General features: G+C 43.3%; 1 protein-coding gene across 2 annotated transcripts in view; it reads left to right on the forward strand.

Moving 5' to 3' along the window:
• Nucleotides 1-13246, forward strand: part of LRRC3 (leucine rich repeat containing 3) — a 78612-nt gene extending 65366 nt beyond the window's left edge. For both annotated transcript variants that reach the window (XM_073551566.1, XM_073551568.1), the window contains exon 2: nucleotides 12107-13246. In XM_073551566.1, coding sequence (XP_073407667.1) covers nucleotides 12232-13029 — 798 coding nt within the window. In that variant the 5' untranslated portion in view covers nucleotides 12107-12231 and the 3' untranslated portion in view covers nucleotides 13030-13246. The remainder of the gene's footprint in view (nucleotides 1-12106) is intronic.
• The last annotated feature ends 487 nt before the right edge of the window (nucleotides 13247-13733 follow it).

The raw sequence follows: 13733 nt of genomic DNA on the forward strand, positions 1-13733 counted from the left end.
GGTCTTCTCCTTACATATACACAGCCTCATACTGCAGCAGCACCTCACTTCTCTCATTTTCCCCCCTCACATCTCTCATTTTCCCCTCACAACTTTCATTGTCCCCTCACTCCTCTTATTTTCCCCCTCACACCTCTCATTTTCCCTGCTCACACCTGTCATTTTAACCTCACACCTGTCCTTTTCCAATCACTCCACTATTTTCCCCTCACTCCTCTCATTTTCCATTCACACTTCTTCATTTTCACCTCACACCTCTCATTTTCCTTTCACTCCACTATTTTCTCTCACTCCACTATTTTCAGCTCACTCCTCTCATTTTCCCCTCACTCCACTATTTTCCCCTCACTCCACTATTTTTCTGTCATGCTCGCCATGTCTGTCATGTCCGCCATGTCTGTTTTGCCTCATGACCCCTGGAGCGGTGTGCACGCGCATCTCATGTCTGGTATCCTGCATGTTCCCTAGAGCAGTGTGCACACTCACCTCATGACTGTTGGGCTGCAAGATGCCTGCATTTCTGCTCTGCCTTCTGTGATCATCTCTGTGTTCCAAGAACCCCTGATCATGTGTCCTTCCTAGGTTCCAGCACTGTCTGGTTCTGCAATCATCTCTGCATGCAAAACCAAAGGAAAAAACAATGTATGCATATACCCTAATAAAAATAAATAAGTAAAAAAGCAAGTGCATTAAATAACATAGGGTACTTAGTAAACACTATTTTGCTCAAAAAGTATAAAGCTGTCCCACCACTACTTTTTTGATCAAAATAGTGTTTATTAAGTACCTTATGTTATTTAATGCACTTGCTTTTTTACTTATTTATTTTTATTAGGGTATATGCATACATTGTTTTTTTCCTTTGGTTTTGCTTGCTTTTATGGCCAATGTGAACATGCTTTTACATCATGCATGTCATTCAATTCTACTTCAGTTCAGTTTTTTTGTTTTTTTTAATCATCTCTGCATGTCTGGAACCCCTGATCATGTGACCTTTCCTAGGTTCCAGCACTGTCTGGTTCTACAATCATCTCTGCATGTCTGGAATCCCTGGTCATGTGACTGCTCTCTGTGATTCTGTAGGAGTGAACTGGAAGTTCTCCCCTGGTCCTGACCCGGAAATGGAGGTGCTAATGCCCTATATCAGACCGCCCCTCCCTATGCTCAGGGCCTGAGTATTGTGTTGCTTCCCTGCATGGCTGCTTGGTCTGCTGGGTCGCTCCCTCTATTCTGTGCCCCTGCACTCTGCCCTGTCGTGCGTCTCTGCACACGCTCCGTGCTTGTACTCCATCTCTTGTCCCATGCCTTGTCTAATGTTTGTCCTTCGTGCCATGTTTTGTCACTGCTCTGCTTTGCCTTGTAGTCCTTCCTTGCTCTGATTCCGTTCAGTGCTCCCGTTCCTTGTTCCGTACCTTGCCTTGCTCTGCCTTGTACCTCCCTATGGTCTCTGTCTTTGCTTGCTCTGCCTCGCTCTCTCCTATGGTGCTCTGTAGTGCTCCCTGGCACACGCACTATTCCTCCTCTCTTACCTTTTGTGCTCTTTTCCATGTCTATTCCCAAGGCTCTGCCTTGGCCCGGCTCTGGGCTTCGGCCTACGCTCCGCTGCTAGACTCTGTCCTATTGTGCTGTCTTGCACATTTCTAGGCTAGTCCCAAGGCTCTGCCTTGGCCCGGCTCTGGGCTTCGGCCTATGCTCCGCTGCTATCTCTGTTCTTGCTCTGACCTGATTCCGTGTTTCTGCCTATGCTTCCGTTCCTGGTTCCGTACTCTGCCTAGTCTCTGTCTTGTTTCTTGTCTTGCCTTGCTTTGTTGCTTCGTGTGCTCTTTGCATGAGCCTGGCCTTCCTAGCCTCCTGCTTGTGCCTCAGCTGTGCCCGCCCTAGCCGTGCCCACCTGCTTGTGCCTCAGCTGTGCTCGTTGGTCAGTCACAGCTGTGTCGCCTGCTATGCCTCAGCCGGGTTCGCTGGAGTCTTGCCCGTCTGTCAGTGCTGCAGCCCGTCCAGCTAGCCAGTGCCCCAGCCGTGCTCTCTGTGCTTCCTTGCACCTCACGCTGTTTCTGCACTGTGCTCTACGTGCGCTCTAAAGCATGCGCAGGTCCTCGCCTGCTCCTTGGCATACCTCCCAGTGCTTCTATAAAAGTACGCGCAGGTTTTGCCATGTAACCTGTCATGCCCTCTTGCACTATCCTTGTCCCTGGCATGTCCCCTACACGCGCAGGCCTCTGTCCTAGTACCTGTCCCTGGCGTGTCTCTCTACACACGCAGTCCTCCGTCCCTGTACCTGTCCCTAGCGTGTCCCCTACACGCGCAGGCCTCCGTCCTAGTACCTGTCCCTGGCGTGTCTCTCTACATGCGCAGGCCTCCATCCCTGTACCTGTCCCTGGCGTGTCTCTCTACACGCGCAGGCCTCCGTCCTAGTACCTGTCCCTGGTGTATCTCTCTACACGCGCAGGATGCTGCCTTGGACCTGACCCTGGCGTGTTCCTTAACATGCATCGTGTCTCTAACTTGTCTTGTCTCCTTGCATCGAACCCTGGTTTGCCTGCCGGATATCCGGAACCTGCCGATCGCTGCCAGAGATCGTAAGCCTGATGACTGCGGCCTGATGTCCGGAGTTGATGTCCGCAGCCTGATGCCCTGATCATGTCGAGCGTTGCCAGATGTCCGGAGTCCGATGCTATCGTGCCTTGGCCTACCATCTTGCACGTACCATGTCTTGGACCTTGGCGTGCCCTGCACGCTCCTTGCTATGTGTTCACATTTTGCGCCTGTTGTTACCCTGAACTGTTCCGTAATGAAGTTATCTTGAACTTATGTCTTGTCTCGCCTTGTCTTGCTTCCGTGAGCCGGCCGTCTGGTCCCAGATGTCGTGGTGGCTTACCCCCTTGGTCTTGCCCCTGACACTCCCTGTATAGGGGGTGGCTTCTCACAAGGTCAGCTCGCCCTAGGTGGGTGGGTGCCACGGCCCAGAGGGTCCACTCTCTAAAGAAAAATGACTCAGCGCAAGCTGACGCTCGTCACATTTCCCCTCCTCTCATTTTCCCCTCACTCCTCTCTTTTTAACCTCACTCCTCTCTTCCCCTCACACGTGCACAGCAACTTCCTGTTATGCGCACAGCGATGTAATCCATGGGGCTCCTACCTTTCCCTTGACGTCATGCCTCACAGAAGCAAGTCCATTCTAGACATGATGGAGCTAGATGTGGCCAGTGCCTGCAGCGCACTGATACTCTGAAGGCGGCGGCCCTAATTGTAGCTCGCAGCGGCTGGGACATCGCAGCCGGTGAGTTTTGCAGGGTGGCTTCTAAGGTGAATGTGTCTCACCCCCGTGTGCGCGAACAACATGTGCTGTGTAGATGGGGCTTTGTGTGTGGAGTGAGTGTGGCTATGTGGAGTGGGCAGGGCTTGATACATACACACACATACATACTCAGCATTATATATATAGATTGCATCTTCTATCACTTAAACAATCTAGTAAAAGGAGCGTAGATAGTATATGTGTATGTATACTGTATTTCTATTGGTACTATGAGCAGTCTACATTGATTAAATATGCTACCATGGCCAGTAGAGTAGCTACCATGGGGGAAGAAGGTGCAGTCTCCCACCTGGAGTGACCACCACACTTAACTGTTTCTGTATTGGGCAATACAGTGAAAGGGGTTGTCCAGTACTATTTTATTTTTTTTTTACTATGCACCGAACAACTAATAGGCAAGTAGTTGCTAACAGAAGCAACTATCTGCTTAGTCTACCCGGTGCCGACTCAGAGCGATCACCGATTGCTCTTGCCGGTGATTCAGCTGCTCCATGTCAATAGAGTAGCTTGTCTCCTTCCTGGCTGCTCTGTCAATGGGGCATGACTGACAACATCATGCTGATTGACAGCCGGCTCACCACAGTTAGGCAGTAAAGAGTCGGATGACAATCAGCATGACATTGGCAGTCACACCCCCACAGTAGAACAGAGTGGAAGACAGTAGGAGACAAGCTGCTGCTTTGTCAACGTAACATCAGTGAAAGCTACTGAGTTTCCGACAGGTGTGGTCCATGATCACTCTGTGCCGGCAAAGATCGACATCAAGCACAACAGGCATTATAAAGTGTGAGAGGCATTATATTGTGTTTAGGAAGGTGTGGGGGAATCATACTGTGTATAGGGAAAATTTGGGCCCCTGATATTGTTCATAGAGCAGCTACTGACCCATCCTACCTCAGTTGGCCCATTATACTGTGTATATGGTAACTGTGGACCCATCATACTGTGCATAAGGGAGCTGTGGGCCTATCGTACAGTAAATGATGAATATAGAGGAGCTATGGGGACACCATACTTTGAATAGGGGAGCTGTGGATGCATCCTACTGTGTATGAGGCAACTGTGATTAGATCATGCTTTGTTTAGTGGTGTGGAGCTGTAAGTGAGGGACATCAGTGGACATTATTAATGTACATGGGGGTACTCAGGTGACATTAAATTTTAAATGGACACTTATTCTTATGGGGTAAAATATAAGAACTGATTTCTTGAGCGCTTGTACAGGGCATTCATATTTTCTAGGGAGGCAATTTTATCATTTAGAGTGCACAAACAAAGCATTTTACTCTGCAAAGGGCACAGTGAAGTGCATTATTAGGTTGGGCACTAAGAGGAGCACTGTTTTGTGTTGCATTGTTTTGTGACACACGCAATAGCAGCTCAGCGCTGGGGTGACACCATGATGAAGAGTTTGTGCAGGTTGGTAATAGATGGGGATTGTGCTTGAAATGTGAGAAGGTAAATGTGTCTTTGATGTAAATTCTGCACATGAGTCGAGGCTGGAAAAAGTTGTCATGTCGGTCTGGGTCAAGATGGGAAAAACAGGAAAATTGAATGACACCATCAGAAAGAATGTTACTTGTGAGTCACTATCTATAACTGTACTGGAATCTCTTACATGTTCTACAGTACTAGTATCTAGCACTATATATTCACCAAGGTGTAATGTCAGTCTTGGTCTTTATATAGAGATTTATTTTCAGTAACAGCATGGTCTTTTGTTGAGATTCCCTTATACCAATGATAAAGTTGTGCCACTATAGTTGTAAACATGGCTACCTGGTTTGGTTTCATTCAGAAATTTCATCCCCTTTGAGCTTAACTAATAGCTATGACTCAGCCTGCAACATCTATGGACTTGTCTCCTATGGAGCACATCTGGCACATGATTGGGCAGCAATTGCAAAAGGAGTTACCAGCAGTGGGTCTTGATAAGTTCCATGCCCAAGTGCAGAACAGTCCTGACGCCTTACACAACTATTAACCCCTTCATGACCGGAGTTATTTTTGGTTTTGCTTATTCGTTTTTTGTTCCCCTTCTTCCCAGAGCCATAACTTTATTTTTTCTGTCAATATGGCCATGTGAGAACTTGTTTTTTTGCAGGATAAGTTGTACTTTTGAAAGACACTACTGGTTTTAACATATTGAGTCCTGGAAAACGGGAAAAAAATTCAAAGAGCGGTGAAATTGCAAAAAGAGTGCCATCTAACAGTGAGTTTTTTGTTTTTCTTTTTACTAGGTTCACTAAATGCTAAAACTGACCATCCATTATGATTTTCTAGGTCATTACGAGATCATAGACACCAAACATGTCTAGGTTCTTTTTTATCTAAGTGGTGACAAAAAATTCCAAACTTTGTTAATAAAATAAATAAATAAATTGCACCATTTTCTGATACCCGTAGCGTCTCCATTTTTTGTGATCTCGGGTTGGGTGATTTTTTGAGCGCCAAGTTGACATTTTTACTGATACCATTTTGGTGCAGATCTTTTGGTCGCCCGTTATTGCATTTTAATGCAATGTCACAGTGACCAAAAAAATTTAATTCTGCCGATATAACTTTTTTCTCGCTACGCTGTTTAGCGATCGGGTTAATCCTTTTTTTAATTGATAGATCGGGCGATTCTGAATGTGGCGAAGCCAAGTATGTGTATGTTTGATTTTTTTTTAATTGTTTTATTTTGAATGGGGTGAAAGGGGGGGTGATTTGAGCTTTTATATATATATTTTTAATATTTTTCAAAACCTTTTTTTTTCACTTTTGACATGCTTCAATATTCTCCATGGTAGACTAGAAGCTGCCATAATCCGATTGGCTCTGGTACATGCAGGCGATGATCAGATCACCTGCATGTAGCAGAATACCTCACTTGCTATGAGTGCTGACCATCGGGTGGCACTCATAGCAATCGGGCAGTGACAACCATAGAGGTCTGCACAGGAGACCTCTGGTTGTCATGCCAACCCATCGATGACCCGCGATCACATGACGGGGTCACCAATGGGTGGATTTCCGGCGCGATTGCTGGAAATACACGTTAAGTGCTGCTGTCAGCGTTTGACAGTAGCATTTAACTGGTTAATAGCCACGGGTGGATCGCAATTCAACCCGCGGCTGTTCCGGGCACATGTCAGCTGTTCAAAACAGCTGACATGTGCCAGGAAAGATGTGGGCTCACCGTCGGAGCCCACATCAAAGAGAGGGAGTCCTCATTGTTAGCAGCCAAAGTGTGTCAGTGTGGGAATTTCTGAGCTTGGCGCTCATACTTGCTACTGAATATATCAAGATGTTTGGAAAATTTTGTTTCCATTATTCCATAATTTTCCTATCATTAATATGTCTATCCATCCTGTGATTTCCAGTATTCCATGACTTTATTTGAAAGTTTAGAAACTTTTTAGGAACAAGTTCTCAAAAAATGTATATATTTCATATAGCACATAATTAGTTATGTGTGGACCCATGACACATGATCCAAACTTTACTCCTAAGTACCATATCTCTCTCTTTTCTCCCTCGGATCCCCAACATTAAGCACCTGACACTAAGTTCTGGTTCGCTCATCTCTACACGTAATATATTAAATGTATTATATTAGGTGTTATACATCATCTTTGCAGTATTTGCTTCAAAAATAACTCATGTCTATGCTGTATAACTCACGTTTGCTTGTATATTTTTCCTTAAGAACAAATGCGCCATTAATATTCATTACTTACGTTTGTCTCGACTTCTAAGGTGTTGTATGTATTACAGAATAAACAAGCTGTCAAATGAAGTATGAATGAAGGTCTCTAATAAACTAATGCAATCAGTAGATTTCTTTTTATTAACTAGCCTTTAAGGGCAATGATTTGTTTAGACTCATTAACTTATCCTCGTTCTTCAACTTCTAATTTACCGCACGTTATAAAAATATTTTACTTAAAAATTAAAAATATATATATATAATGAAATTCCATAGCTAATCCTGGTTTATTATTCCAGGATTTATATCACACACATGAAAGGCTGCAGAATGGGAACTGTTTTGCTGCCTATAATGAGTTTGTTTAAACAGCATCTGACAAGAAATTTTTAATGAAATGAGTTCCTTTCAGCCTCAGGATTTCATAGAGAAGCCGCACATCACACGGCAACAGCCAGAGACTTTTCCAAAGAGATGGTGCAGCAGAACAAATGAGTGGTGCTAAGAATCTCACAGAATACAAGTGACCAGAGAACCCCAGGATAGGCAAAATGGCTTTAATTGGTATTATACTGATTTTCTAACATAGTTAAAGGGTGCTATATTTAGACCGGCAAGCCATAGAATAAAGAGACCTCGCTTCCAGAGAAGCTTTAAAAAAGTCTTTTGCCATTCCGTATACTGTATATGTCACTAGGTCAAAATTACATAAAATTCACAAATTTAATTTTATATTTTAAAAGTGTTATCTCAATGAAATACAAATTTTTAAACTTCAAACTGATACAGGAAAGATATAAATTTTCATACTGTGTTAGCCAGTAGATAGAAAAATATCTAATTTTTCCCTCTCCCATACATTCTGAATATAACAAGATGTATGCAAACATTGAATATACAATAATTAAATTGCCCGCCATATATAGTATACTCATAAACTGAAAGTACATAGCGCATACATGTACATAGCGCATAAATTGGCCATTTCATGTGTGCCCACCAGCCACAGCAAGGCAACTTTACTCTGGTGGGACCCTAAACCTAATATTTATCAAACATGCCGTCACAATCAATTTTTAGATTAGTGGCAGCTCTAGTTCCTCTCACATTAAAACTTTTTTCCTTTCAGGCCATTGGGGGTTAAATAGTTTTTCCCTGGTGGCATGCTGGTGTTACTGTAGTGCTGATGGGTCAGCTGTCGTTGTTGGTGACCACTCCCACATCCTTTAAAAGGTCACCTGTTGCATCAGCTGACTGTTGGTGATACAGTTCCTCTTTGGAGACCAACCTTTGCAGAAGCAGCTCTCTGGTGTCAGCCAAGTCTGGTGTTTGGAGTCCTGTTGCTGTGCTATCTGTGGTGTGGCGTTAAGCAGCTGTGTGCACAAGCTAAGTGTTGTATTTTTGTTACCTTTCCCTTTGGTGTCTGTCACTTCCCCTTGTGTGTTTTATCTGCAGAGGTGAGGCTAGAGCTCCTTGCCGGCCAGTGCACTAGCCAGGGAAGATCTAGGTGACAAATAAGGACGAGGTATCCTGACATCAGCAGGGGGAAGGACCTGCATAGGGTGTTAGGTGAGAACAGGGACAGGCTCAGGGTGGAGCTCAGGAGGTGATCGTCCCTGATTCCCTATTGTCAGGGCCTTCCTCTCCCCTATTCCATTGGCATTGTGTTGTTGTGCCGTTTGGTGACTGACCAACCATTGTGTCGTGTCGCACTGGTCAGTCACTCTGTGACACATGCCTTTCCTGGGATAAAAGGCTAAAAATTTAAAGGGGCACATAGGATCCCGCATTTATTGATCCAGAGATAGGAAAATTATTTTTTGTTAGTTGCATGCAATGACCATGTGGTCTTGAAAGAGTTTGCAAAAGGTATCAATAATTATTGATAATTTGAGCCGTTTACATATGTAAAAACATATTGTCATGATTCTTCCAAATTCTGTAGGATACGGGCATACTCTAAGGCCGGGGTCACACTACCATAGAGTACGGACGAGTGCTATGCGATAACACATAGCACTTGGACCAGTGTTAATCTATGGGGCAGCTCACATCACTGTATTTTTTCTCATGTGTATTCTACGTGCATATAAAATTGAAGCATGCTGCGATTTTACGCATATATTGCCTGAATCTCCCCAATTCAAGCCTATAGGTGTGAGAAAAAAATCGAACACCACACCGACCATGCGAGTGCTGTCCGATGTTTATGCATCAGTGTCCCTTGAAAAGCCGGCAAATCAAGTGTGGTGTACAGTAAAATCACACTGATAGGTTAGAATAGAATAGATAGAATAGATATATACATATAGAATACATAGATATATAGATGTCAGTGACACACACACACATATACACTCACTGGCCACTTTATTAGGTACACCTGTCCAACTGTGTGTTAAGACTTAATTTCTAATCAGTCAATCACATGGCAGCAACTCAGTGCATTTAGGCATGTAGACATGGTCAAGACAATCTCCTGCAGTTCAAACCGAGCATCAGTATGGGGAAGAAAGGTGATTTGAGTGCCTTTGAACGTGGCATGATTGTTGGTGCCAGAAGGGCTGGTCTGAGAATTTCAGAAACTGCTGATCTACTGGTATTTTCACGCACAACCATCTCTAGGGTTTACAGAGAATGGTCCGAAAAAGAAAAAAAATCCAGTGAGCGGCAGTTCTGTGGCCGGAAATGCCATGTTGATGCCAGAGGTCAGAGGAGAATGGGCAGACTGGTTCGAGCTGATAGAAAGGCAACAGTGACTCAAATTGCCACCCGTTACAACAAAGGTAGGCAGAAGAGCATCTCTGAACGCACAGTGCGTCGAACTTTGAGGCAGATGGGCTACAGCAGCAGAAGACCACACTGGGTACCACTCCTCTCAGCTAAGAACAGGAAACTGAGGCTACAATTTGCACAAGCTCATCGAAATTGGACAGTAGAAGATTGGAAAAACGTTGCCTGGTCTGATGAGTCTCGATTTCTGCTGCGACATTCGGATGGTAGGGTCAGAATTTGGCGTAAACAACATGAAAGCATGGATCCATCCTGCCTTGTATCAACGGTTCAGGCTGGTGGTGGTGGTGTCATGGTGTGGGGAATTTTTTCTTGGCACTCTTTGGGCCCCTTGGTACCAATTGAGCATCGTTGCAACGCCACAGCCTACCTGAGTATTGTTGCTGACCATGTCCATCCCTTTATGACCACAATGTACCCAACATCTGATGGCTACTTTCAGCAGGATAATGCGCCATGTCATAAAGCTCGAATCATCTCAGATTGGTTTCTTGAACATGACAATGAGTTTACTGTACTCAAATGGCCTCCTCAGTCACCAGATCTCAATCCAATAGAGCATCTTTGGGATGTGGTGGAACGGGAGATTCGCATCAGGGATGTGCAGCCGACAAATCTGCGCCAACTGTGTGATGCCATCATGTCAATATGGTCCAAAATCTCTGAGGAATGCTTCCAGCACCTTGTTGAATCTCTGCCACGAAGAATTGAAGCAGTTCTGAAGGCAAAAGGGGGTCCAACCCCTTACTAGCATGGTGTACCTAATAAAGTGGCCAGTGAGTGTATATATGTATTTATATTGCATAGAGAGATAGAGACAAGAAAAGCCGGTAATTCTGTGTTCTGTAAAATCCCTGCAAGAGTCGGCAGGATAGAAGAGATGGATTACATACAGTAAATACAAATAGAATACGTAGATATATAGATGTCAGTGACAAATACAATTATTACAGTGTGTGTGCAAATTACTGTATATGTATTTAATTAATAAAAGATTATTTTTCAGAAAAAAATGGCATGGGCTCCTGCGCAATTTTCATAACCAGCAGAGGGAAAGCCAACGACTGGGGGCAGATGTTTATAGCCTGGGAAGGGGGTAATACTCATGGAGCTTCCCAGGCTATTTATATCAGCTCACAACTGTATACTTAGTTTTTACTGGCTATTAAAATGGGGAAATGACATACGGCCCTGTAGCGGTGGCAAGTGGGGTAATAGTTGGGGGGTTGATGTCACTTTTGTATTGTCTGGTGACATCAAGCCCCGAGGTTAGTAATGGGGAGGTGTCAATAACACGCCACCATTACTAACCCCATAGTCACATTGTAAGAAAACACAGACACCCAGAAAAAAGTCCTTTAAGAGAAAAAAAGACACAGACTCCTTTAATAATCTCAATTGAATCATACTTATGGCCTTGCCTAATTCCACCGAAGCCCTCGATCTCCTGTAGTAAACCTAAAATTAAAAAAACAACAATATACCATACCTGTCGGTCATTCTGTCCCACGCTGTAATCTATGTCTCGGGGAGAATTAGTCTTCAACCTGGATGGTGCCAAGATGCGACTGTCCAAGCTGAGAACCACTGGTGAAAGAGAAGCTGCAAGCACAGCCTCTCATATCATGCATCTATGATAAATCCACCATTTAACCGTAGGAGCTACTGTAGTCTATCCTTGTGCTCCGTGGAAAGGGTAGAATATTCTGGTTTTCAGTGGGGCCGTCCAAGGTTGCGTAAAAACTTTTCTTCACATTAGATAGCATTTTAAAACATTTTTGTGAACTGCAAAAACAAAAGTTGAATTTCTTAAATATATTGAAGAGTATAACTGTCATTTCTTATTTCCAGGGAAGATGTTCCTAGAGAAAAAGAAGTTCCATAATATATCTGGAGATTTTCTTTGCTGCATTTTGTTGCTGTGTAGATTCATTTTTTGGCAATTTATTTGCAAAACTATTCTAGACAGGAACGACCACATATTTGGAAACCAAATCTTAAGAGTCCTACATTTTCTGCTTGACATTTTCATTCTTTTCCCCCATTTTCATACTTTTCTGTTCATCACATTACTAAAGCAATATAAAAAAGAGCACTTCTGTGTCCTTAGACATTCCTTAGATAAACAGTCCCGTTGCAGCATACAGATTGCTATTAAATTGACCTATGTATTCTATGTTTATTGAAGTGGCAGAGACACATGCGCTCGATATTATGTATAGACTTGTATAATGTTCTGCATACATTGATGACATGGAACATAAAACTGAAGTTGAAAATGATATTTCCTTTTTATTTCACAGGTTGCTGCAGAAATAAGTATTCATCATTGCTACTGACAGGAGAATTCCTACTGGGTCGACTGCACAGTTATAATCAAGTATGACTTAAGTGTGTGTTTTGCAGAAGAGAGGTAATAGTCTATCCAATGTATGTGTACCTCTATAAGATGCACCCAGCAGAGCAGACATCAAAGTGTACAGACATTATATTCAACCGAGGTCTTCTGCTGTTCTTTTTCCATTTCCAATTCATTGTTTCTTGCCCCAAAAGCTGTCAGTGTTCAGACAACAATGGAGCTGTGGTGGTCCAATGTAGCTCAAGAAACCTGGAGGAAATTCCAATAGACCTTCCTATGGACACAGTTTCTTTAAAGCTTGATGCAAACAAGATTCAACAGGTACCCAACAATGCATTTAAGGACTTGAGTCATCTCCAAGAACTAGACCTTTCTCGGAACTCCATTGAGAAAATTGAACTGTCTGCTTTTAAAGGACTTACTGATGGTTTGAGGCTTCTGGATTTGTCTGGAAATCAGATTCAAAGTATTCCCAAAGAAGCATTGGCCAATCTGAAAGGCAAAATCCGCCTTTCTAATAATCCTTTACATTGTGACTGTTCTCTTCAGGAGATGTTAAGGGAACTGAATCTGGACCCAGACACAGTTAATGACATTTCCTGCCAGACTTCGGTACAGGAGGAATATGTGGGTAAACCTTTAATCCAAGTTCTAGACTCAGGCATTAATTTTTGCAATATCCACCATAGGACCACTGACGTGGCCATGTTCATTACTATGTTTGGTTGGTTTACTATGGTGATAACATATGTGGTTTATTATGTGAGACACAACCAAGAGGATGCTAGAAGACACCTGGAGTACCTGAAGTCATTGCCTAGCACTCAAATAACCAAAGACTTTGATACTATAAGCACAGTCTTGTAATTTTGGCAAACTGTGTAAAAAAATGACATTAGACAGTGTGTTGAGGTTTACTCTGAAAGTATACCGCTTACAAAGAAACTAAATTGCTAAACATTTTCCTGCTGCAAAGTATGGAGGGACAATAAAGAAAAAGAATATAAAGAAAAACTTTGGTGTTGGCCATCGTAAGAAAAAAAATTTCTACTCCAGTATTTTAAATAAAATTGCTTTGACCTAAGTACTGGTGCCGCCAAGTTTAATTTTTACTTAATTTCATAAATGGCTCTAAAATGCCTCTAATGCAATTCTGCAAATGTCATCATTCTTCTGGTTTCGAATCTTGGCATGTCGGATACACTGCAATATCTCCGGGTAGTGAAAGGAGTACACTAGACGTTATTTAAAGGGACGGGGACGGCGGATTCTTACTGCATTAACAGGCAGCAATCAGAGACCTGCATGTCATACATCCAAGTTTTACTCTAAAACTCTTAAGTATGGCCAGGAAACAGATGACTAGGCCAGGAGGCAGGTTCCCCCAGCTTCTTTCTGATCAGTTAGACTGAGAGGTCTCTTCCTATCAGATTTTCATAGAGAGACCTGTCAGTCTAAGGCCACTTTCACATGTTCAGGAGTTTTTCAGTGTTTTACCTCAGTATCTGTAATCCAAAATCAGCACTGGAGCAATCAGAGAAGTATAAGAGAAACATGTCACCACTTTTGTA

Source organism: Dendrobates tinctorius, unplaced genomic scaffold, assembly GCF_039654945.1.
Source record: "Dendrobates tinctorius isolate UK_male_01 unplaced genomic scaffold, ASM3965494v1 ptg000177l, whole genome shotgun sequence".
NCBI lineage: Eukaryota > Metazoa > Chordata > Amphibia > Anura > Dendrobatidae > Dendrobates > Dendrobates tinctorius.